This window comes from Phyllostomus discolor, chromosome 4, assembly GCF_004126475.2.
Source record: "Phyllostomus discolor isolate MPI-MPIP mPhyDis1 chromosome 4, mPhyDis1.pri.v3, whole genome shotgun sequence".
NCBI lineage: Eukaryota > Metazoa > Chordata > Mammalia > Chiroptera > Phyllostomidae > Phyllostomus > Phyllostomus discolor.
This window is the reverse complement of record NC_040906.2, coordinates 26645362-26671046: the sequence shown is the minus strand read 5'-3', so window position 1 is coordinate 26671046 and position 25685 is coordinate 26645362. Positions and strand designations below refer to the sequence as shown.

The following is a 25685-nucleotide window of genomic DNA, read 5'->3' as shown; positions in this document are numbered from 1 at the left end:
GGGGGAATGGGGGCAGAAAGAGAGGGAGAGAAACATCAGTGTGTAGTTAACTCTATTGAGGAGCTGGCCTGTAACCCAGGCATGTGTCCTGACTGGGAATCAAAATGGAGACCCTTTGGTGTGCAGGCCGGCACTTAATCCACTGATCCATACCAGCCAGAGGTCATTTTAATTTTAATTCAATTATTTATTATATTTATATACAAAACTGATTATCATATTTCAGGGTATTATTTTGTATACAAATATCATTGCTTTCTAGATTAACATTTTTCACATATAAGCATAAATAAAAGAATTAAAAACATTTATATAGATATGGACTTAGTACTACTCATGTGTAATGTGCATCCTTATTTTTCCCTCAAAAATTTGGGCAAAAAAGTGTGCATGATGCATGGTAAAATATGGTATATATCTGGATGATTTAATTCTTTGAGTAGTTGCAATTCCAGTGGATTACTAAAGGAAATATAACTACTCTAGTTTCTCTAGTTTAAGCTCATTATGTAATTTTCTTACCTTTTCATTTTCATAGTGAACATAATCCATAAGCAATTTTAACTGAAAGTAAACCATAAGCTGGTGACTTTCCAATTTTGGTATTTATCAAAGTAATTGTTGTATTTGTCACAAGTACAGATGCTTGGATCCTACCCTAAACCTAATAAATCAGAATCTCTAGATGTGAGATTGTTCCATCAACCAACTTCCAGGTGATTTTTGAGAACCACTGTCCTAAGCAATAGCCAGTTCCAGTCATTGAGCCAGTGTATCTACCGTTACAAGTAAAAATTTAAAACATTGATTTGCAGGTAAGTATCCTGCCACTTTGACTTGTATGAATCATTTCCTTAGGGCTCCTGAGTGACCCGATAAGTCAGTTTTTGATTTTACAAGTTTGAGTGAACTAGACAATCCATCAAAGTTACCAACATTTAACATTCCCCCAGATATGAAGTATGTTTATTATCATTACTATTTACCCAAGTATGATGCATTAAGTGGGTTCAATTATTTGCCATTTTAAGAAAGAAATCTTCCAGCCCTGGCCAGGTGGCTCATGTGGTTGGCATGTTGTCCTGTACACCAGAGGGTTGCGTATTTGATTCCTGGTCAAGGCACATACTTAGGTTGAGGGTTGATCCCTGGTTGGGGCGTGTATGGGAGGCAATCGATCGATGTTTCTCTCTCACATCAGTGTTTCTCTCTCTCTTCCTTCCTCTCTCTATAAAAAATACAAACATATCCTTGGGTGAGGATTAAGAAAGAGAGGGAAAGGAGCGAGGGCAGGCCCTGACTGAGATAGAGAAACCAAGGAAGAAGGAATCTTCCAGATTGTACCATCTCTGTTGGGGGGTATTCTGTAAATATGTTTGTTCTCTTCAGTGAAATATAAATGCTGTGAACACTTTGTTTTATTCTTTGGTAGCATTTATCTTCTGTATCAGAAAAAAAGGAAATAAGAAAACATAAGTTTTTTTCTTGTTCTATACCCAAACTATGAATTAGCTATTTTCATTGTTATTAATATAAATTTTCACTTAGTGTGCACCTGGGCAATCTGTTTTTTAACCACCTCTGAAGAAGTGCAGAAAAAACTGTATGAAGAGATAGACCAAGTTTTGGGGAAGGGTCCTGTTACCCCAGAGAAAATTGAGCAGCTCAGGTAAGAATACAAGAAAAGGAAGAGGAAATCATTAAAAGGTAAATTTGAACTGGTTTGACTGTGTAATTTAAAGCTAATGCTAGTATCTAGGAAAGCTATACAACTGTACAGTACTTAAAATATTTACATAAGATTTTAATAGATAATTTACTTTTTAGAACCATATGGTAGTTCTGGGAAAGCTTCACATTATCCTGTATAAAACAATATCAGTGATGCCACGTAAGTGGAACATTCGTACCTTGTTGGTGGGAATGGAAAGTGGTACAGTCCTGTAGGAAAACAGTGTGGCAGGAACTTATAAAGTTAAACACACACTTGCCGTATGATACGACTCAGCAATTTTATTCCTAGATATCACCCAAGAGAAATAAAAACAAATGATCACACAAACCTGTGTGCAAATGTTCATAGCAATATTATTTCTAATAGCATAAAAACTGGAAGCAGTCCAGGTATTTATCAATTGGTGAATAAACAAATTGTGTTATAGTAATAAAAAGTAACAGTAATTTAAAAGGAAGTCTGGGCCTGGCCGGGCAGTTCAGTTGATTAGAGGAGGGGTCCCCAATCCCTGGGCCATGAGCAAAGCTCACCTGAGCTCGACCTCCTGTCTCCCCTTACCTTCCACCTTCCACCTTCCACCCCATCTTCCACGAAACTGGTCCCTGGTGCCAAAAAGGTTGAGGTCTGCTGGCTTAGAGCATTGTCACGATATGCCAGAGTTTGCAGGTTCAATCTAGTCAGGGCACATACAAGAATCAACCAATGAATGCATAAATAGGTGGAACAATAAATCAATGTTTCTCTCTCTTTCCCTTCCTCTCTCTCTCTCTCTCTAAAATAATAAGTTAAAAAAGGAAGCCTAAATATTTCACTTGTCAAACATCTAATTATTAAAGCAGAGAAATTGATTGTTGGGACACTTTACTATCTTAGACTGATGGGAGGTTTGGATAAAATAAAAACATAGTGTTGCCTTTTCATGTTAATGTTTGACAGTATGAGAAGTGGATTTCATCAGACTAAGAACAGCCTTGCAGATGCTATGTCAGAAGCATATACCTTGAGTCAGCTTTTGTCCTCCTGAGGATGCAGCACTGAAGTTAACCAAACCTTTCACGTATCACTGATGCGAAGTCTTGGTCACTGAGGTGGCCACTGTCTTGGGTCAGCCTCTGCAGATAATTCTCAGCCTCTGCATGAGTCGTTGACTGCATTTCTTTAGTGGGTTTTATTACTGTGAAGAAAAATTAATTTCTACCACATGATTTGGCATGAAATATTGTTAAAAGAGCCCTGGCTGTGTGGCTCAGTTGGTTAGCACGTAATCCAGATACGCCAAGGTTGCAGGTTTGATCCCTAGTTAGGGCACAAACAAGCAGCAACCAATGAATGTATAAATAAGTGAAACAGCAAATCGATATTTCTCTCTCTCTCCCTCCCCCTCTTTCTCTAAAAATTAATCAATAAAAAAAGTTTAAAAATAAAAATTAAAAAAAGTTGTTTAAAAGAACCAAAGCCACAACAACAAAAAAAAAAACCCCTAATGTGTTGTATGTCTATCATTTTTATGCTTGGGACCTGTTTTATTATTTTTGGAACTATTACAAGACTTCGGATAAACATGTTGAATGTTGAGGAAACAGACTCTTGGCAAATGTGGAAAACCAATTACAGAAAACATCTCTGCCAGAGCTGGAGAAACCGGGGGAGGCACAGAGAAGCTCGTCCTCCCCCTTCTCTAACTGCCAAAAACGCAGACGGCAGAGTTGCCCTGAAGAAATGCGTGACTTACACTGTTGTCTTCATTTTTATGTTTACAGGCAAAAGGCCATAAAATAATACTTCTCAGTTAAATCTGCTTACAATGTAGTTGAGTACAACATAGAATTACTTTTCTTAACTGATAGTAAGGGAAGTAATATTTTTAAGATAAAAAATAAAGTATTGTCAATACACACAACAGCATGGAAAATCTCATGCTGAGAGAAAGAAGTCAGACACAAAGATTGCCAACACTATGATTTCATTTAGGCGAAATTATAGAAAAGGCAGAACTGTTGTGATAGAAAGCAGATCAGTGCCTCTCTGGGGCAGGGAATGCGGAGGGGATAAGCTACAAAGGAGTAAAGGTTTAGGATGAGGGAATGTTCTTGTTCTATGTCTTTCTTGTAGTTGTGGTTACACAATTGTATGCAATTACTAAAATTTAATAAAATATACAGCTAAAATAAGTGAATTTTTTAGGATTTCACATATGTGAAATCAGAAGCTAACAATGCTGTATGTCAACTATAATTGAAAAGTAAAAAATTATTTTGAAATACAAAGAACTTTTTAAAGATATTATTTATTTTTAGAGAAGGGGAAGGGAGGGAGAAAGAGAGTGAGAGAAATATCAATGCGTGGTGTCCTCTCGCATGCCTCCTACTGGGGACCTGGCCCTCAACCCAGGCATGTGCCCTGACTGGGAATTGAACCAGTGACCCTTTGGTTCACAGTCCTGCACTCAATCCACTGAGGGCTAAAATGTAGATGACTTTTTATATGTAAGTAATATTTGAAAAGATTTGTTAAAAATAGGAGCTGTGGCTACTTAGGAAATTGAAGTGTGAGACTGGGTAACAAACAACCCTAATTTGGAGCATCTTTCAACTACAGAAATGAAGACAGGGATATAGCCATTGGAAAAAACTTGAAGCCATGGGTTTCATGGGGAGGCTTCTGTTGCAAAATTTTCAAAATGTTGGAAGTGTTGTTTATTACATTAATATAACTACCTTTAATTTTTAAAGTAATACATAGTTGTTCTTTGAAATTTTTATAATACAGAATTGTATGAAGTAGGTATAGAAAGCACATTATTTGTTCTTTAAAAAAATGTTTTTTAAATCCACACCCAAGAATGTGTTTATTGATTTTGGAGAGAGAGGAAGTGAGAGAAAGAGAGAGAAAGATCAATGTGAGAAAGAGAAATTGATCGGTTGCCTCTCATATGTATCCTGACCAGGAATCAAACTCACAACCTAGATATGTGCACTGACCAGGGATCAAACCCACAACATTTTGGTGTACAAGACAATGCTCCAACCAAATGAGCCACCCAGCCAAAGCAGAAGGCACATTATTTATACATGTACCCTTAGGGATAAAAATTGTTAACTATTTTACTACTATTCCAGATTTTTCTGTGCATATACACATATGTATTTGAAACAAATTTTAAAAACATTAACAAATAAATACATAACATATAACTCTCCTGTAAATTCCATTATTTCTCTAGGTATTTTATGGACAGTATTCTTATATGTAGTAACTCCACCACAACCAGTCACTGATCTAGTTCTGTTGACTATACTTTCTAAACAACTTTTAGTTGGAAGTTTACTTTAGTTCTTTCTGCTGTGTCCATTTTATTCAGACCGCAATCAGCTTGTCTGGGATATTTCAACAGTTTTGCATCTTGCTCCCTTCCAGTTCATTTCTCCAAATTGCTACTGGAGCCTGTTACTGCACACTGTAATCACTTCAGGTGCTGTAGAAACACAGATAACCTGGGAGCAATCCCAAACCAACAATTTCTAGCATCAGAATTTTAAAAGCTTCCCAGATGATTCTAATATGTAGCCAAAGTTGAGAGTCACTGTGCTGAAGTAATCTTTATATATCTGGGAGTCACATCTGATTAGATGACTTCCCAATTTAAAATCCTTCAGTGACTTCTGGTTGCCATTAAGATAAAATTTAAACTAACATAGCTTTTATAAGGCATTTCAACAGCTAACCTTTGCATTCCTCTCCTATTTTATCTCTTATTACTTGTGCCTGTTCATACCCTTGGATTCAGCTATACTGAAATTCTTTTGTTTTTTCAAACACTCTTTTATATCTTCTGGCTTTGGCAGACTCTTTCTTTGTGTAGACTCTCTTTTCCTCCCTTTTTTCCTGCAAGCCTCAGTCTAAGTGTTTATTTTTCTGCATAGTTCTTTCTCTAGGTAGGTGCTCCTTCCATGTGTTCCCCACTAGTTCCCAGAACTTTCTTTACCGTAACAGTTATTGTGCTTTGGTAATTGTTCATCCTTGATGTTCTTGCTTTTCTCCCTTCCCCTGTCAACTAGGCTTTGACTTCCTTTGAGGGTGTCTGACTTGTTCATTGCTGTAGCTGAGTATCTAATGCAGTGGTCCTAATGTAGTACATACCCAGTAAATATTTGTTCAATGAATAAAAGAAGGATGTTTCCTCTTTGGTTTCTGTTTTTAGATATTATAAATGATCAGCATTCCTATGCTTACATCTTTGCTAACATTTCTACCATCTTTTGCCATGTCTAATGCACACTTTCTTGGCCAAATTTTTTAGGGAAAAATAAGGATGCGTATTATACATGGGTATGATTACATACCATGGGTATAATAATCCCATGTATAATGTGCACAAAACATGGGTGTGTATTATACATGGGAGCCCATTATGCACACCAAAATACAGTAATTGTTTCTATTAATAAATACTAATGAGGTTATTATTTAGGGATATATGCAATAGTATAATTCCTCTTTTTTTAAATCTATAAAATTAAAATAATAAGATCTATGAGGTTCTTTTAAGGATTAAAAAAGATATTGCATAGAAACTAATAGAACTGGCTCATAGCAAGATTTCAGTACATTTTAGTTTTATTCTCTGGTGATGCACACTTAATATTCTTATACTGTAAGTTGCCAAATTACCCTTCAGAAAGATTATACCAATTTATATTTCTACCAGTCAACTTTGAGTGTATTTTCCCCACTTTGAAAAAGATTTTATTTATTTATTTTTGGAAAGGTGAAGGGAGGGAAAAAAGAAACAAGAGAAACATCCATCTGTGGTTACCTCTTGAGCGCCCCCTATTGGGCACCTGGCCTGCAACCCAGGCATGTGCCCTGAACAGGAATCAGACCAGCTACCCTTTTGTTCACAGTCCTATGCTCAATCTACTGAGCCACACCAGCCAGGGCTTTTTTCCCCATTTTTTATTAGTACTGTCTATTGTCATTCTTTTTCATCTTTCCTAATCTGGCAAGTAAAAACAATGCTTTGATTGTCAATCTTTCCATTGTTAGTGAGGTTGAGTATCATTTCAGATGTTCGCAGGCCACTTGTATTATTTTGTTAATTGCTTTTTCTCTGTCCGTATATCTATTGGGATGTTTGATTATTTTAATTATGGATTTTTAAAGAGCTTTGCTACATTAAAGATATATTTACTGTAAATATTTTTCCTAGTTGTTTTTTAATTTTATATATAATGATTGCAAAATATATTTTTTAAAATGTATAATCAGGTTATCTGTATTTTTCTTTATATTTTCTATCATTGTGTCAATATTTATATAATTTTTTATTAGAAGAGGCCTTTATTAAAAATTTTATTAAATCTCATCTTAAACATAAAGGACTTTTCTACTCAAAAATTATAAAAATGTTGTTTTGACTTTTCTTATGGTACTTTTTTAAGATTTCATTTATTCACTTTAGGCAGTGGGAGGGAGAAAGAGAGGGAGAGAAACATCAATGTGTGGTGGCCTCCTGTGCACACCCCACTGGGGACCTGACCTGGCCCACAACCCAGGCATGTGCTCTGAATGGGGCTCGAACCAGCAACCCTTTGGTTCACAGGCTGGTGCTCTATCTATTGAGCCACACCAGCCAGGGCTCTTCTGGTACTTTTAAAGGCATTTTTATTTGTTTAAATCTTTACCAGCTGGACTTAATATACTTCTAATATATAACATCTTCAAACAAGAAAGAATTATCATGTGACTATTTTAAATTAGGAAGGTTACAAAAGTTGTTGAATGATATTTTGCAATGTATGTACCTTTTAAACTGCTTCTCCCAAAGTAAATCTTCAAATAAATTTTTTTTAAACAGATATTGTCGGCAGGTGCTTTGTGAAACTGTTCGAACTGCCAAACTGACTCCAGTTTCTGCCCGGCTTCAAGTAATTGAAGGAAAGATTGACAAATTTATTATTCCTAGAGAGGTAGGAAACATTAAATATACTTAACTCATTCAGTTATTTTCTTCAACTCATTTAGTCTATATTTTTAAATGTTATTATTTAACGTGTCCAATAAATGCTACCTATTATTAAGTCAAAGACTCAATCATTTTATTTTTAAATATATTTTATTGATTATGATACTACAGTTGTCCCATTTTTTCCTCTGCTTTATTCCCCTCCCCGCTGTACCCTCCTCCCACCAGCATTCCCCCACCTTAGTTCATGTCCATGGTTCATACATATGTTCTTTGGCTTTTCCATTTCCCATACTATTCTTAACCTCTGCCTGTCTATTTTGTACCTACCCATTATGCTTCTTATTCCCTGTGCCTTTCCCCCCATTATCCCCCCTCCTCCACGCTGGTAACCCCAATGTGATCTCCATTTCTGTGAATCTGTTCCCATTCTAGTTGTTTGGTTAGTTTTTGTTTTTGTTTTAGTTTTAGTTCAGTTGTTGATAGTTGTGAGTTTGTTGTCATTTTACTGTTCATATTTTTGACCATCTACTTTTTCTTACATAAGTCCCTTTAACATTTCATATAATAAGGGCTTATTGATAATGAAGTCCTTTAACTTTGCCTTATCTGGAAAGCACTTTATCTGCCCTTCCATTCTAAATGATAGATTTGCTGGATAGAGCCATCTTGGACGTAGGTCCTTTCCTTCCATGACTTGGAATACTTCTTTCCAGCCCCTTCTTGCCTGCAAGGTTTCTCTTGAGAAATCAGCTGACAGTTTTTGGGGCACTCCTTTGTAGGTAACTGTCTCCTTTTCTCTCACTGCTTTTAAGATTCTCCCCTTATCTTTAATCTTGGGTAATGTAATTATGATGTACCTTGGTGTGTGCTTCCTTGGGTCCAACTTCTTTGGGACTCTCTGAGCTTCCTGGACTTCCTGGAAGTCTGTTTCCTTTGCCAGATTGGGGAAGTTCTCCTTCATTATGTTTTCAAATAAGTTTTCAATTTGTTGCTCTTCCTGTTCTTCTGGCACCCCTCTCATTCGAATGTTGAAACGTTTAAAGTTGTCCTAGAGGTTCCTAAGTCTCTCCTCATTTTTTTGAATTCTTGTTTTTTCATTCTCTTCCAGTTGAATGTTTATTTCTTCTTTCGGTTCCCAATCTTGATTTGATTCCTGGTTTCCTGCCCTTCACTGTTGGTTCCTTGGATTTTTTTTTTTATTTCACTTTTCATAGCCTTCACTTCATCCTCTATTTTGCAACCATACTCAACCTTTTCTGTGCGCATCCTGATTACCAGAGTTCTGAACTGTGCATCTGATAGGTTGTTAGTCTCTTCGTTACTTAGTTGTATTTTTTCTGGAGCTTTGATCTGTTCTTTCATTTGGGCCATATCATTTTGTCTCAGTGCACCTGTTATGTAAGTGGCAGAGCCTTAGGTATTTGCCAGGGTGGGGCAACCCACATTGATGTGCTGTGGTGCTGTATGTGGGGGAGGGGTCTGAGAGGGAACAATGCTGCTTGCTCAGCTGTTGACCACCTTTTATTCACTTCCCCTGCTTTCCACTAGCAAATTGGGCCTTTCTGGTGCTTATGCCCAGGTGGGTGGTTCTGTGTACGTTCTAGGACTCTGTGGGCCTCTCCAATGAGCTCTCCTGTGAGGCTGGGAGTTTATCCTGTTACCTCAACCCCCATAGATATTTTTCAGTCAAAGGTTTTGAGGCTTTCTTTCCCCATGTTGAAACCCTGGCTTGCATGATCTGTCTCATTCCCTAGTTGTTCCTCTCAGTTTATCTGCACACACATGTGCAACTGCATGCTCCACCATCCACAGCCTCACCCACTCTGTCAGCTGCTGCCTTGCCCACTCTGGTCCTCCAGCCTTGGCAGCCTTGCCACGAATCCTCTCCCACCTGGCTGCCGGTCTCCACCCCTCCTACTGGTCTGGATGAATGTTTCTTCTTTAACTCCTTGATTGTCAGACTTCCATACAGTTTGATTTTCTGACAATTCTGGTTATTTTTTGTTTCAAATTTGTTGTTGTCCTTCTTTTTGTTGTGTGAAGAAAAACACAATCATTTTAAATGACAAAATAATATACGAGTTCTGTCCAGAAGTATCCAGCCATGTAATATGAAAAATAAGAGACATTTATTGAAGAAGATACAGATACATAGGACAATGATGTCTCTGTCCCCTTCAGAGTAGGCACCTTGGGACCTCACACAGTTCTCCCAGTCTCCATCAGCCACCCTGTGGTATTTTCCTGAATCTCACTGATGGTCTGAAATCTCTTCCCTTTCAAGGGTGATTTAGTTTGGGAAAAAAACAGAAGTTGCAGGGCACCAGATCTGGGGTGTTGTGGGGCTGAGTCACCTGGGCGATTTGATGTTTAGCTAAAAAACTCTGCACGAGACGTGATGCGTGAGCAGGTGTGTTTTCGTGATGAAGCTGCTAATCGTGGCCTTCTGAATTATCCATATAGTTTTCTTGGAGGGATGTTCAAGCTTAATGCAAACTTCGTTGCAGATTTGTTTCTCTACTTGCTCGATTATTTTCAATGAGACAGCCACTCAGTATACGTGTTCACTCAATGGCATCTGCTGCCCCCGCTGACTAGTACAGTGACATCATCATTGCTCATTCATACGCATTCCAGTCCACTCTCCTTGGCTGCCAGGTTATATCATTGTTGTGCAAAACATTCTTGTTACTATATTTTGCCATGTTTAATGTGCACCCATGTTTTTGGCCCAAACTTTCAAGAAAAAAAATCTATTGTTTTAATTTTTTAGTTCAATTTTGTATTTATTTATATTTAGAAACAAAACCAGTTATCGTATTCCAGGGTATTCTTTTGCATATGGATATCTTTTGCTTTCTAGAGTTACATTTTTAATGCATAAGCATAAATAAAAATTAAAAATATATAGATATGGAATTAGTACTATCCATGTATAATGTACATTCTTATTTTCCCTAAAAAATTTGGGCAAACAAGTACACACATACATGGCAAAATATAGTATATTAACAATGGCTGGACTTTTTCTAGACATACCTCTTATGCTTGTTTTAATGTTCAATATAAAGGAAAGCTCCCTTTCCCATGGATACTGCTCTTAATAATTTAGTGTGGCCCTGGCTGGTGTGGCTTAGTGGATTGAATGCTGGCCTTGAACCAAAACATCACAGGTCTCATTCCTGGTCAGGGCACATGCCTGAGTTGCGGGCCAGGTCCCCAGTCGGGCCTTCAAGAGGCAACCAGTTGGTATAACTCTTTCACACATCAGTATTTTTCTCCCTTTCTTCCTCACTCCCTTCCCATCTCTCTAAAATAAATAAAATCTTTTAAGAAATGGTTCAGGGTGTATTTTTATAGATCTTTTTCTGTGTATGTATATTACTTTGTGTGTTTGTATTTGCGTGTATGTATTTTTAAAACAATATATAGGTGAAAGGTTACTCTTTCTATATATTCTGTAATTTTCTTCTTTTATTGAGTGTATCATAGCTACTAGTACAACGGGTACTTGATACAGATCCAAGTCATTATTTTCAATGGATGCATAGTATTCCGTGTGTTGGCGGTGGCAAGCACCAGCTGTTAGACTCAGGGGCTCAGACTGGACCTTGGTGCAGCATCCTCAGTACCTGAGTTCTGGCTAGGACAGAATTCAGAGCTAAGACTCAAAGTATAAGAGAAAGGTTATTTAGAAAATCATAGAGGTAGGAGTGATTCATGGAAAATTACAGAGGCAAAAGAAGGGTCCTTGGAGCTTAGGAGAGGGGAAGGTAAAGGTAATGTGCCTAGGTGGGGTGAGGGATGGGAAGGCTTCTGGGTTCTTTTGGGAGGGAGAGTGGGCTGGATCCTCCTCCTAAAGACTTTTAAGGGTGGGGATTTTAGAGGAGGTTTCGGCTTTCCAGTTACTTCCTTTCAGCGTTGAGGTCTCCACTGATTAGTTGGCACCAAGGCAGGGCGACATTAGTCAGTGCAGCTGGTCCTGAGGTCAGCTGTGGGGTCTTGTCTGGTTTTGCTGCTTTTTGGGGGCCTGGTGCTGAGATGCAACTGAGGCCTACATGTATTTGCTGCAGGTCAGAACCCCCTAGTCCTGAGGCTTAATGCTTACAGGCTACTCTCCATCCCTCTTGTTCCCCCTCTAAAGCTTGCATGACTAGCAACATGCCAGGGGAGAAAAGGTCAGGGGAGGGTCTGAACTTCATGACCAGTGGTATGCTAGGGGAGGAAAGGTCAGTTCCTAGGCATCCGGAGCTTTCCACCTTGGTGACCTTCTGTACCCGGCCCATTGTTCTTGCTCTGCTCACATTTGTCTAACTGCCTATCACACATGCACCATAATTATTTAAGCAGTCCTCATAAATGGAAATTAGATTGACATTTTTTATTATAAATCATATACTTGTAGGTATTGGATAGAGCCTTGGAAATGGAGTTTTGGGGTCAAAGTGCATATGTATGTTTAAATTGCCATCTAAAAGGCATTTTTTATTTTTATCAATAATGTGTGGGCTTTGTCTCTCTGTATCCTTACCACCTCTAGCTTTATGAATCTTATTACATATTTTGTGAATTTTATGTAAAATTGTCTTATGATTTTAGTTTGCTACTCCCTAATCATTGGAGAGATTGAGCAGCTTTTCATATCTGTCTTACCAGTTTGTATTTCTTCTTTTGTGAATTATCTGCTTATAACTCACTGTTCTTTCTAGTGAACTTATAGATCTTTTTCCATGTTGCACATACGGTCAGTTATATGGCAAATATTTTTTCTTGGTATTATTTACTCTTACTGGTATTTATGGTATGTTTTTGTTTTGTTTTGACTAGATGCAGTTTTTTAAATTTTTGTGTAGTTTAGTCTGCTATTACTTTATGGCTTTTGTGACACACTTACAGATGCCTTCCCCACTATAAGATTACCAAAATAATAGCTTCTGTTTTCTTTTATTATTTTATATTTTTATTTTGTATCTATTATTTATATTAAATGAGCATTTAGGATGAACTGGCTTTCTGGGAGTCATTTTGTTTCTATTAGGCCTTCACTAACTAGAATTTTTTGTTGTTGTTTTCTTGCAGACCCTTGTTCTTTACGCTCTTGGAGTGGTACTTCAGGACCCCGGTACTTGGCCATCACCATACAAGTATGAAATATCTGTCACTGTCATTGTGATGATTGATTTTTACGTGTTTCATGTTTCGCATTCCTTTTCTAAGTTTTGAGGAGAAAGTTTAATTTGTGTCAGTGGTACATTTGTATCTTCCCTTCAAATCTTCTCCTCACTCCTTTTCTTATGAACCTGCTGTCTGCTACTCTTTGACCCTCCTGTTACTGCTTCTATCCTAAGATCTATTTAACTACCTGATCTCTGCAACTACTTTTTAATTTCAGTGGATTTGGAATTCTTTTTTTGTCTTTTAGTTCAATAGATATTGCTTATATAGTTTCTTTCTTTTCCTGTAATAATTGGTTTCAATTATTAAGTGCTTTAATGAAATTCAGACAGTAGGTTTTGTGTGTATAAGTGTTGTGTGTGAGAATGGCAAGGAGGGAAAAAATTGAAGAACAGAGCTGCTTTTGTTTGCCTCTTAGGTAAGCATCTAGTGAAATTCTAGGGAAATGGATTAAGATGCTCTGCCCTGGAAGAAGGTTATCTATTGAGTTGATTAAGGGTAAAACAGCTATGTGTAATGCAGGGGGCAAGGCTGGTGGCATGGTTGAGGTACTATGGAGGATAAGGATGGGACCTACTTCTGGAGGATAAGGACGGGACATATTAAGTGTGCCTATCATTTTAGTTTTTAATATTATAATGATATTAAAGGAAGTCTATTAATAAATGAAATAGCAATCCTTCAAAATATGCTATAAGTGAAATTGAGTATATTTATATTCCAAGTAGCTTTTATAGCAAAATTAAAGATAGACATTTGTGGATCAGAAAACTTAGGTTGCAAATTGAAAAATCTGAAAAGAATATATATTAAAAATATTATATATTAAAAAGAATATATATTAAAATATATATTAAATATATATTAAATATTATATATTAAAATGATTTTGATTCCTAAAATCATTTTTAGGAATCAAATGTAATCAAATTTAGAAAGTGTTGGTAATTATGTTGTATGATACGGAAAAGCCTTCTGAAGTTAGGTACCTCCTTACCCATCCCCTTTTGGAAGGTCTAGAGATTCATTGTTGTCAGCACCTTGAGATGATCCTGAGAGACAAGTCACACTAACAAACATGTGCATAGGACTGAGATAGACCTTGTGGAGACAACTAATTACAGTTTAAGTATATTTGTCACACAGAGGAGAATGAAGAGATTGACTGTTTTACTAAACATAATGCTCCTGAGGGCAGTGTAGATGTTGCATATCTTTTTATGGCTGCATAGTATTCTCTTGTATGGATATACCAGATTTTGTTCAACCTTTCACCCACTGAAGGGCATGTGGGTTGTTTCTAGGATTTTGCCATTAGGAATGAAATTTCTATGATTATTCACGTGCAGATTTTGTGTGAACACAGGGTTTCATTTCTTTGGGAAAAATGCCCAAGAGTACAATTGTTAGGTTACATGATTAGTGCATGTTTAGTTTTGCTGGAGACTGCTAGGCTATTTTTCAAGGATACTCATCAGTTATATTTGAGAGATTTAATTTCTCTGCAGCCTCAGTAACATTAACTATTATCACTGTTTTTTTAAATTTTACTTCCTATATGTATGTGGTGATATTTTATTGTGGTTTCTATAAATTTTCTTTTTGAGTAAATAATTGACATTAACTTATTTTCCCTATAGATATTTGTATAGATATGATTTATTTACAAAAATGCCTAGAAATGCATTATTACTGTTACAATATTGGCATTATTTCAGAGCATGAAACCCTGGGTCAAATTCTATGATTTAAATGGATAAGAATGTAAATATTACTCTATACCAAATGATGAAATACCAGCTTTAAAAAAGCAAAGTAGCCCTGGCTGGTATGGCTCAATGGGTTGAACACCAGCCTGTGAACCAAAGGGTCGCTGGTTCAATTCCCACTCAGGGCACATGCCTGGGTTGTGGGCCAGGTCCCCAGTCGGGGGTGGATGAGAAGCAACCACACATTGATGTTTCTCTCACTCTTTCTCCCTCCCTCTCCCTCTGTCTAAAAATAAAATCTTTTTAAAAAAGCAAATGAACTAAAAATTCTCAACTGAAAAGAATGAAGACAAACGTAAAAAACCTCAGTATGGACTGGGACAAAGTGATGATGCACACAGCAGGCTCCTGAATCTCTTCCCACTGACACACTGAATGGATAGCCATGCATGAGCAATTCTTTCTTGGAGAAATCTAGAAAGTAGCTGAGTGACTTCTACATAGTGGGCAAATGAGAAAATACCCTCATTGAAACAAGTAGGAAAAGCTGCCCCGGCTGGTGTGGCTCAGTGGATTGAGCACTGACCTGTGACCCAAAGGGTCGCCACTTCAGTTCCCAGTAGGGGCACATGCCTGGGTTGTGGCCCAGGGTCCCTGGTGTGCAGCGTGGGAGAGGCAACGAAACATTGATGTGTCTTTCCCTGTCTTTCTCCCTCCCTTCCCCTCTGTCTAAAAATAAATAAATAAAATATTTAAAAAAAAAGAAACAAGTAGGAAAAACTAAGATAAACCTTGCCATAAATCCCACCCTAGCACAGCGCCATACAATTAGGCAGCATCCCTCAATTCCCAGCTTTTTCCTGAGGAGAAGGGTTTGGACGCTACATTTAGTGCCCCAGCTTTGAAGACTCTCGCCTCTGAGAGATGGGCTCCCAAAACACCTGGCTCTGAAAGCCATCCAGGCTTGTGTGCGAGTGCCGCCGGAGTGGAGCAAACAGAGCAGCAGTTCTTAAAGAAGGCACGATGAAAGCACTTACCGAGCTGTCCTCCAGGGTTCAGTGCGGAGGGAAGAGGCAGAAACATCCATCTTCCAGCCTTTCTTTCCCTGGAAGAAGGTTGACTACATACTTTGCAAGCTGCTGCCTGAGAGTCCAGCTTCTCATTAGCACACATCTAATTACTGGCTGTGATCCTCGCCTGAGCTTGAAGGAGCCAGTGGGCAGCTTCTTCCCCTGGCCCACTCCTACAGCAAAACTGAGTTGCCAGCATCTCTTTTGTGTACACATCTACTTCCCCAGCTTTCACAGCTGCCATCTGAGGGTCATGCCGCAAATCACCTAGCTCTGATAGCCACTGGGGCTTGTGTTCATGAATCACACAGGACTGTAGCAAACAAAGAAGCAGTGCTAACAGGCATGCAGGTACTTGCAGTGTCTCGCCACCAAGGTTCATGCAGAGGGAACAGGCGAAAATGGCCATCTCCCCAGTCTTTCTCTGGAGGAGATTAGACTGCATACCTCACAAGCTGCTGGCTGAGGGTCTGGCCTCTAATCACCACACATCTAGGTGCTAGCTGTGATCTTCCCTCATGCTTGAAATAGCTGGTCGGCACTTCTGCTGCCTTCTTGCTCCAACGATAAAGCCAACTTGCCAATATCTCCCAAGAAGGAACTTGTCCGCACATCTAGCAGTTCAGCTTTTACTGTTAGGCCTCCATTACTAGCTAGTTAGCCAGTGGGACTTGGCATTCACAAGTCCCACAAGACTGTAGCAAACAAAGAAACCGTTTCTAAATGGGTACAGGAGCGCCCCTGTGGCTATACCCCTGGGTCCCACACAGAGAAAACAGACAAAAATTCCTACATGCCAATTTCTCCTTGGAAGAAGTTTTCTCAGCTGCTGCCTGATGGTCCAGAATCAGTCTGCATCTAGGTGCTGACTGTGGCCCTCTCTTTTTAGACACAGGCAGGACTTGGCATGCCCTCAACTACTGAGAGCTCCTACAAAACGAAGACAGCAACTTGAATAATCACAGAAGTTTGACAGGCAATCAGGAGCTCAGGCTGCGCTAAGTAATTAGATTTATCTCCTACACAAGACTTCTGTCAAGACTGGAAGAGGTGGCTCTTTTATCTAATGTGAAGAAACCAACACAGAAAGCCATCCAAAATGAAGAAACTAGAGCAAGATAAATCCTCAGAAACTGGACTTAAGGAAATGGATATAAGTGATTTACACAATAGAGAATTCAATATAACAATCATCATGACACTCACAGAGGTCAGGAGAGCAATCCATGATCAAAGTGAGAATTTCAACAAAGAGATAGAGAATATTCTATTAAAAATGACCAAACAATTTGCACTTCTCTGATGACTGGTGACGTTGAGCATCTTTTGATATGTCTATTGACCATCTGTGTGTTCCCCTTTGGAGCAGTGTCTATTCAGGTCCACTGACCATTTTTTTAAATTGGATTATTTGTTTTGAGGGGGTGTTTTTTGGTGTTATGTTGTATGAGTTCTTTGTGAATTTTGGATATTAACCCTTTATCAGATGTATCATTGGTGAATATCATCTTCAATTCACTGTGTTGTCTTTTTGTTCTGTTGATGGTTTTCCTTTGCTTTAAAAAACTTTTTAGTTGGGTGTAGTCTCATTTGTTTGTTTTTTCTTTTTTTCCTTACTGAGGGAGATATATCAAAACAAATATTGCTAAGAGAAACTTCAGAGATTTTACTGACTATGTTTTCTTCTAGGAGTATTATGGTTTTGAGTCTTACATTTAAGTCTTTAATGTATGATATAAGAAGGTGATTGAGTTTCATTTTCTTGCATGTATCTGTCCAATTTTTCCAACACCATTTATTCAATAGACTATCTTTACCCCATTGCATATTCTTGCCTCCTTTGTCAAATATTAATTGACCATATAGGTGTGGGTTTATTTCTGGGGTCTCTATTCTATCCCATTGAGCAATATGTCTGTTTTTGTGCCAGTACCATGCTGTTTTGATTATAGTGGCCTTGTAGTATAGTTTGATATCAGGTATTGTGATCCCTCCTAGTTTATTCTTTCTCAAGATCACTGAGGATATTTGGGGTAGTTTTTGGTTCCATATAAAAAATTTTTGAAATATTCATTCTAGATATGTGAAATATGTCATTGGTATTTTAATAGGGATTGTGTTGAATCTGTAGATTGCTTTGGATAGTATGGACATTTTAATGATGTTAATTCTTCCAATCCGTGAACACAGTATACACTTCCATTTATTGTATCTTCCTCTTCATTCTTTTTGAATCTCTTTTCATTTCATTGCTGTGTGTGGGAGTTTTATTCTACCTTGTCCCCTAGCTTGCTGATTTGATTATCTGCTTCATTTAGCCTGCTTTTAATTCTTTCTAATATATCCTTCCTTTCGGATACTGTATTCTTCATTTCCTCCTGGCTCTTATAGATAGTTTCAATGTCCTTTTTCATGCTGGTATAGTTCCAAGTAAGTTCCTTGCAGTTTTTACTGAGCTCCTTGAACATCCTTATAACCATTATTTTTAATTCAGTGTCTGATAGTTTTCTCGCCTCAATTTCATTTAGCACTCTTTCTGGGGATTTCTCCTTTCTTTTTGATTGGGGGTTGTTTCTTTGTCTCCCCATTTTAGGTGACTCTTCTTGTTTGTTTCTGCATATTAGACTGATCTGCTTTGACTTTTTGTATTTGTGGTGTGACCTTCTGTGGTAGGAGACTTGTGGGACTCAGTGATGCAGTCTCCTTCATCTCCTGAGCTGGGTGCCCTCGGAATGTCCCTTATGCCATTTTTGTGGTCTCTAGTTCCAATTGGGTTTGGTTGTTGTTGGGCTGTTCGTTGGTGGGTCCTTCCCTCTGGCTGGCTGACTGAGAGTCACACCACCCACCACATCTTGAATGCTGTTGTACAGGTGCTGCTAAAACAAAACCAAACAATCCAGGAAACAAACCCACACCCGCAAAAATAAGCCCACGGTCACACTATTAACAGCAAATGAGCAAATTCTAATAAAGGCATAAAGAGATTAAGACTATTATAAGAAAGGAAAAATGAATATGAGATAACTAACAAAGAAAAATTATTTTGAGAGGGTAGAGAGAGGAAATATAATAAGAGTAGGGACTAGAAATAAGGTGAAGAGGAAAAAAATAAAAAGTAAGAAAAGGGAAGATTATAGTATGAGGTTTAAACAAAAATTTAGAAAATATATAGTGCAAAAAAAAGGAACCAAATTGGAGCCACCTCAGTGGCTCCAATATCCACATAATATCCACATAATATCCACAACAAATAGCAAAGATTAATATAGGTGGAATGGGAGTAAGGAGGAAAAAAGGAAGAAAGAAAAGCTTAAGAGATGTCTAGAGGAAAGAAAAATGATTTTGAGAGGATAGAGGGAAAAGAAATATTAAGAGTGAGGAATGAAAACAGGCTAAGACATGAAAAAATTAAAATTTAAAACAATAAAGAAAGGGCAGAAAGAAGGCAAAATGGATTTGGGGAGGGAAATGGTAAAATTTGGGATTTGAAATACAAAAATAGTGAAGATCTAGAAATAAAATTAAAGAAATGCAACGACAACCACCATATCAACAACCAAGAAGCAAAGATTGATAAAGGTAGAGAGAGAATAAGGGTATTTTAAAACTAGGATAAAGAATGTGAGATAACGAATGTAAGAAAAATTAAGGGTGGAGGGAGGAGAAATAGTAAGAGTGCAGAACAGAAACAATTCGTAACAAGAGAAAAATTTTAAATCAAAAATAAGAAGAGGAAGGAAGAAGGTAAAATAGAGTAAGAGGAAGGAGGAACAATATATGAGATTTGAATTAAAGTGAAATATAGAATCTTGTAAAATAATAGGTACAAACTTGAAGGAAAAGGAATGAATGTTAAAAGGCTATGCAGGAAAGAAAACAATACAAATAATGAAGAAGACTGTGGTGGAATTCATCTCAGTAGAATGCAGTGTTTACCAGTCTTCTCTTTCTGTATCCACCCCTGTTAATGTCAGATGGTGCCCCAGTTTGGCCCTCGGCATCCTGTTCAACTATGAGCGATCCACAGTCTGTGGTTGTCTCCTTCAGATTTGGCTGGTTACCACTGTTTTGTCTTGCTGGCATTCCTTCATTTAATGACCCAAGATTGGGTCATTCCCTCATTTAATGACCCAAGAAAACTGTCAGTACCTTCTCCACCTGCCTCCACAGAGGGCCTCAGGTGCAATCGGGCTGCCGGGAGCCCTGAGTCACCCCTGGGTGACAGTCACACTGTTCAGTCGTCAGGGAAGATAGTGGGAGCTCTCTTGCCACACATTTTGGTCTGTCCCAGATTCTTTCCGATAACATACGGTTTCTGGTGAATTTGCTGTCCATTTCCTGTGAGGGATCAATCTGTAAAAGGGGCATCTGTTCCTTGCTTGGGGCTGACAATGGCTCTGTCTAGGTGCAGAGGCTGGACGGGGCCCTGAACACCCCTTGTTGCACCTGTCTCTAATCTCTGCTCTGTGGTTTCAGTGGATCAGGGCCCAAGGAACAGTGTAGCTCTTAGTATCTGGTAGAAAGGGCCCTTTCAGAGCTTTTTCTTCTTTCCCCTTTGGAAATGCACCCAGCAGGGGCCTCCTGAGTCTGGCCTCTGGAGCCTGGTCTCACTGATCTGCAGAGCCTATAATCCCACAGGTGGCTGCTGGGTTTGGCTGTCTGTGAGGGGACCTACCTGGCTGCAGCGAATCTCTGGCATTCATCTCCTGGCCATCCAGTTCCCAGCCTGTTGCTCACTCGTGGGAGTCTTGGGCCCAGACTCTCCCCTCTGTACAGTTGCCTGCACACCAGCCATGCTGGGTTAGGTCCCACAGTCCCTCCAGCATGACTCTATGACTCTATCCCTCTGAGTTCTTTGTTGTCAGAGCTGCTGTGCACACACATGCATGCTGTGCACGCACACACACATAATCTCCAGGTCCCTGCCGAGTCTCAAGTCTTGCCTCAGCTCCTCTTTTAAAACGGTTTCTGTGTGGCCCCTCATGCTACAGCACCGAGCCCTGGGCAACCTGTTCTCCATGTGCTCCTCCTTCCCCTAAATCAGAAGTCTCTCTCAGTCAGGGTTGGCCACAGTGTGCCAGAGCCTCTGACAGTTTCAGATAAGGCTTCTCTCTGGATCTCTCCCAGCTGGCACTGGGAAGAGTCCCACAGCAACACTATAACACAGGGCAGTGGCAGGGTGCTCTGCTGGCTCCCTCCAGCGATTCTCAGCCTTGGGTGGGCCTGCTCCCACATTGCTGTTTTTGCAGCCAGCACCACCTCAGCCACTCTCTCTGCCCCTGGAGCTCATGGCTCCTGAGCCCATCCGCAGTTGCCCTGAATCTGCGCAGCCAGAAGAGCTGGGTCGCACAGTGGCAGGGGCAGTTGATCTGCTACAAGAGCCAGGGCCTCTTGCTCACAAGTGCCCTGCAGGTGGTCAGGGTCTTGCCCGCTCACGCATGTTCCCTGGACTCTCGTCTGTGTACACACTTACACATGCTCTCATTCATCCTCTGCTGGTTCTTCAAGTTGCTTGCTCTCTGATTTAGCTGTAAGACCAGCTCAGGTCTGGGAGCAAGTGAATGGTGCTTCCAGCTACTCTGCAGCCATCTCAGATCCCCTTGTCTTTTATTTCTGATTTCATGTATTAGGGTCCTCTCTCTTCTTTTCTTGGTGAGTCTGGTTAAATGCTTATCAATTTTGTTTATCTTTTCAAAGAAACATTTGTTTTGGAGTTGAAATTTTATGCTTCATAGTGGGTGGTTTGTTTTGTTTTAATATATCCTTTTTTCCTGCAGTGTTTTACAGAATATAATTCTGTACAATAAAAAAACTTTGTTTCTTTATTTCTGTCACTTATTAGCATATTTTGATGTAGTGTAATAGATGAATATAATTTTAAGCCAGGTGTCTTTGATTTTAGGAAATAAATTTAACTGATGAGGCAATGTAGAATGCCTTGCATATTGAGATGGTTTCATGTAACAGATATTTTGAACACTTAAATTTAAGTATCTATTACATGATTTTGTATGATTTATCTTTATATCTCATATAATGATGTAAAAACTGTGTTAAAATTTTATTCATTACTAGTTCCAGAGAAATGTATTTCACATCTATTATTTAAACTAATAAAATAAGCAGAAAGAGACTATATATGTTGAATGATTTGGGAACATAATAACAAGTAAAATTTAAGTCTAATGCGACAGCAGTTTCTATTTTCAGTAGATTTTAAACTTTATTACACTGCTGTGTTCTTACATTGTAAATATGTAAATCACCAAAAGAGCTCTATTGTGATTAGCCCTCAAACTTCTTTTTTTTAAAAATTAAATATATTGAGGTGACTTTTTAAAAACTAAATACCAATCTTCTTTTCAGGTTTGATCCAGACCGATTTGATGATGAATCGATAAGGAAAACTTTCTCCTTGCTTGGATTCTCGGGCGCACAGGAATGCCCAGAGCTGAGGTGAGGTGATAGAGCGAGGAAAGTGAAAGGAGAGGTGTCGGGCTTCACACTCATAAAGCTGATGAGAAATGAGCAGTCTGCATAATTAAAGTGTGATTGTTCATTTTTAGTAACTAGTCAACTCTCCTCCTGACTAGGTTTGCATATATGGTGGCCACAGTTCTGCTGAGTGTGTTGGTGAGGAGACTGCACCTACTTCCTGTGGAGGGACAAGCCATTGAAACTAAGTATGAACTGGTAACATCTGCCAAGGAAGAAGCATGGGTCACTGTCTCAAAGAGACATTGAAATGTACTACATTTACCTTTGTTGAGGAAAATGGCCATTTAGAAAATCTGTATTGAATCCTTTTATAAACCTAACTGTGTAATGTAAACACATACTAGTACTTTATTAAGTAAATTTGGACTTTTGTATATTAGATTTTCTTAATGCATGATGTACATTTGTCTTATCTCTTTCTATGCCATTCTTTGCATATGCTTTCCTTAGTTTGTCTCTAAAATTAATATTCTTGAAAAGAGAACTTATTTTGTAGAATTTGGAGAATATGTTTTTCTGAATATTCATAAAAGAGAAACAAAAGCCTATTTGTTTTCATACTTCCAATAAATCACCTTAAAGGGAGAAGAAAGGATTTTTCAGAACTTTGTTTCTTGGATTAGTATTTTTATTTTCTGAGTATAAACTAATTTGTGTTTAGTCGTTGCTACTGGGTTTCATAATTCAATGGGTAGCCTGTCTTGTATTTGTTATTTCTATGCCTTCTCAGACAATAGTGTTCATTTCATGAATTATACAAGTCTCATCATGTTGAAATGTTCTGATCATTTGGAAAATAACACAGTTGGTCTTTAATGCTGAAGTGAGAAAATAAAATTGAGTCTGGTTGGTCCTTCTGTTTTGCTGCAAATCTTATTAGCACTAAATTATTCCACTAATTCTCATTGTGGAAAAAACAGAATTCCTAAATTTATGTATTATGTTATATAGTTAACATAATGAATTTTTTAAAAGATTTTCTTATTTTTAGAGAGCAAGGGAGGAAGGGAGAAAGAAAGGGAGAGAAACATCAATGTGTGGTCTACCCCCTACTGGGGGCCTGGCCCACAACCCAAGCATGTGCCCTGACTGGGAATCAAACCAGGGACCCCTTGGTTCTCAGGCTGGTACTCAATCTACTGAACCACACCAGCCAGGGCTGAATTTATTATTAAGAAATGAGAGAGCACTAACCAAAAAACAAAAACAGAAAAAAAACAACCCAAATTAAAAAGAAAACAAAGATGGGTGAAAGTAATTGCAAAATATCTGACAGAAAGGTTTAATAACCATATTATGTATAAAGAGCTCATACATATTGGTAAGAAAACATACAATTGATAAATGAGTAAAAGACATGAATAGCAGCTTTTTACGGGAGGAAATAACTAGTAAACTTTTAGAAAAATGTTCAGTCTTACTAGTAAGCAAAAAAATGTTGAGGCTATTTCAAAATATATATTTTTTAAAAAGCAGCCTTGTTCTTTTTTTTTTTAAGATTTTATTTATTTATTTTTAGAGAGGGAAGGGAGGGAGAGAGATAGAGAAACATCAGTATGCGGTTGGTGGGGGTTATGGCCTACAACCCAGGCATATACCCTGGCTGGGAATCGAACCTGCAACACTTTGGTTTGCAGCCCGCACTCAATTCACAGAGCTATGCCAGACAGGGCTTCAAAATATTTTAAGTATCTTATAACATTCACACTTTAGTACTGATAAGTTTTGTATTTAATACTTTTCTATTGAAGCACTGTATTTTAGTTCACTTTTTTTGGGTTATGCTGTTCTTAAAGACTTCTTTTTTAAAAATACATTTTTTAAAGACTACAGCTGAAGGCAATATGCCAAGTGCAGACAGAGAGGAAAGGGAGAAAAATGAAAAATGTTGCGAGTGAGCTTATTTTTGAAACTGCTGCATTTAATTTGTAAAATTAATTTCAAGAATGTACCCTAGTTCTTAATTATTCTTTTATGCTGTGTTTGTGGTTAAAGAGCTAACGTTTTAGACCTAGTTATGAGTGGTTAACTTAGAATTTAATTAGATGCTGGCTTTATTTCTGACAAAAATATTTAGCTTATGGAATAATTTATATCCAAAAACCTTAAGTCAAATGTATTCATAGTTCCTAGCATCATGTTGTTTCTAAAAAGGTACGTTTCAAAATAAATTGTTACACGTATTCCCACCCAGGTATCATGGTTTTGTGCATGTAGCACATCTTCCTTTGTTGTCCAAGTACCTTAATTGGTTTGGAAATTGGCAGTGAAAGTTGAGAGTAGGCAATTGATGCATAAACCAAGTGTTAGTAAAATCAGGTGAGATCAGTGGAGTTTCAAAGTAAGTGAGACCTGGTCAGCCATGACCGAGGCAGAAACAGGGCCGCTGAGCCCGAGCTGGCGTGTTGCCAACAAGAGAGGCCCGCCCTGTGTAGTTCTAATAGTGGTTGGAATCAAGGAGAATCGAGGCCAGAAGAATTGTCTAAATAAGCACATTTTATTCATAGTTACATGACTAACTGAAAACATTAGATCATCTTCAAAAGAATTTAAAAAACAAAATACTATTCATTATGTATGAAATAAGTTGTTCATTCCCTGTTATTCTTACTTAGCCCTTTGTGTTGATCAAATGACTGATATTTTAGTAGCCACAGTGTCACTAATGGTTTGTAGCAGAACTTTGCGGGGCTCTTAAGTTTTGTAGCTTTGGGTTTTTTTTTTAACTATTCGTTCACTGATTGTGATGTGCATTCTTTTTGATAGATAGTTCAGCAGTTTATTGTTAAAAACATCAGCACAACACATTTTTATGGAATGAAAAGGCTTTTCCATATGTGCTCATAAAATTCAAGTCCAGATTAATTCTGTACATGTGTTTGGGAAAAATAAAAACCTCATATGGTGTTTATTTAGCCCACAAATGTGCAGTTTCATTTTTATATATATATATATATATAGATTCTGCTTTATTTATAGATCCTATGTCAAAATTTGTTTTCTTTATCTTAAAATAGTTTATATTTTTAAAACAAACATTGTTTTTTATTATGAAAGTTATATAGGCTTTCTGTAGAAAAACCTAGGAAACAATAGAAATACAAAAATAGCAAACTCAGTCAATGAGAGTCCCACTACTTGAAGTTCGTCAGTGTTAAGCTTTGAGATAAATCCTTCCACTCTCTTTTGTATCCACATATTTCTATAGACACACTATATATACTGTTCTCCTCATTTAGTATATTATGAACAATACCATTTTCTACAACTGGAACATTAGTATTCTTCTCACACAGAAAGTAAGCACAGATTTTTGGCATTCTTTTCTCTCTTTCCCTTCGCAGCTATTCTTTTTATTCCTTTCCACTTTAAAAATATCCTTATTTCTCCATCTGTGCTAATAAAACAGTTATATGTTTGTACATCTAAGTTGCTAAAGTTATAGAACAATGTAAAATGAACAATTAAAAAGAGAAATTACTATCCTGAAGGAAATCTTCAGTATCATTAAGTTCAAATTGAGATGGCAT

At 37.9% G+C, this 25685-nt stretch overlaps 1 protein-coding gene across 2 annotated transcripts in view; it reads left to right on the top strand.

Annotated features, from left to right (window-relative positions):
- Positions 1-23008, top strand: part of LOC114494393 (cytochrome P450 20A1) — a 69686-nt gene extending 46678 nt beyond the window's left edge. For both annotated transcript variants that reach the window (XM_028509469.2, XM_036023043.1), the window contains 5 exons: positions 1549-1669; positions 7593-7704; positions 12783-12847; positions 22024-22113; positions 22251-23008. In XM_028509469.2, the coding sequence (XP_028365270.1) occupies positions 1549-1669; positions 7593-7704; positions 12783-12847; positions 22024-22113; positions 22251-22401 (539 nt within the window). In that variant the 3' untranslated portion in view covers positions 22402-23008. The remainder of the gene's footprint in view (positions 1-1548; positions 1670-7592; positions 7705-12782; positions 12848-22023; positions 22114-22250) is intronic.
- The last annotated feature ends 2677 nt before the right edge of the window (positions 23009-25685 follow it).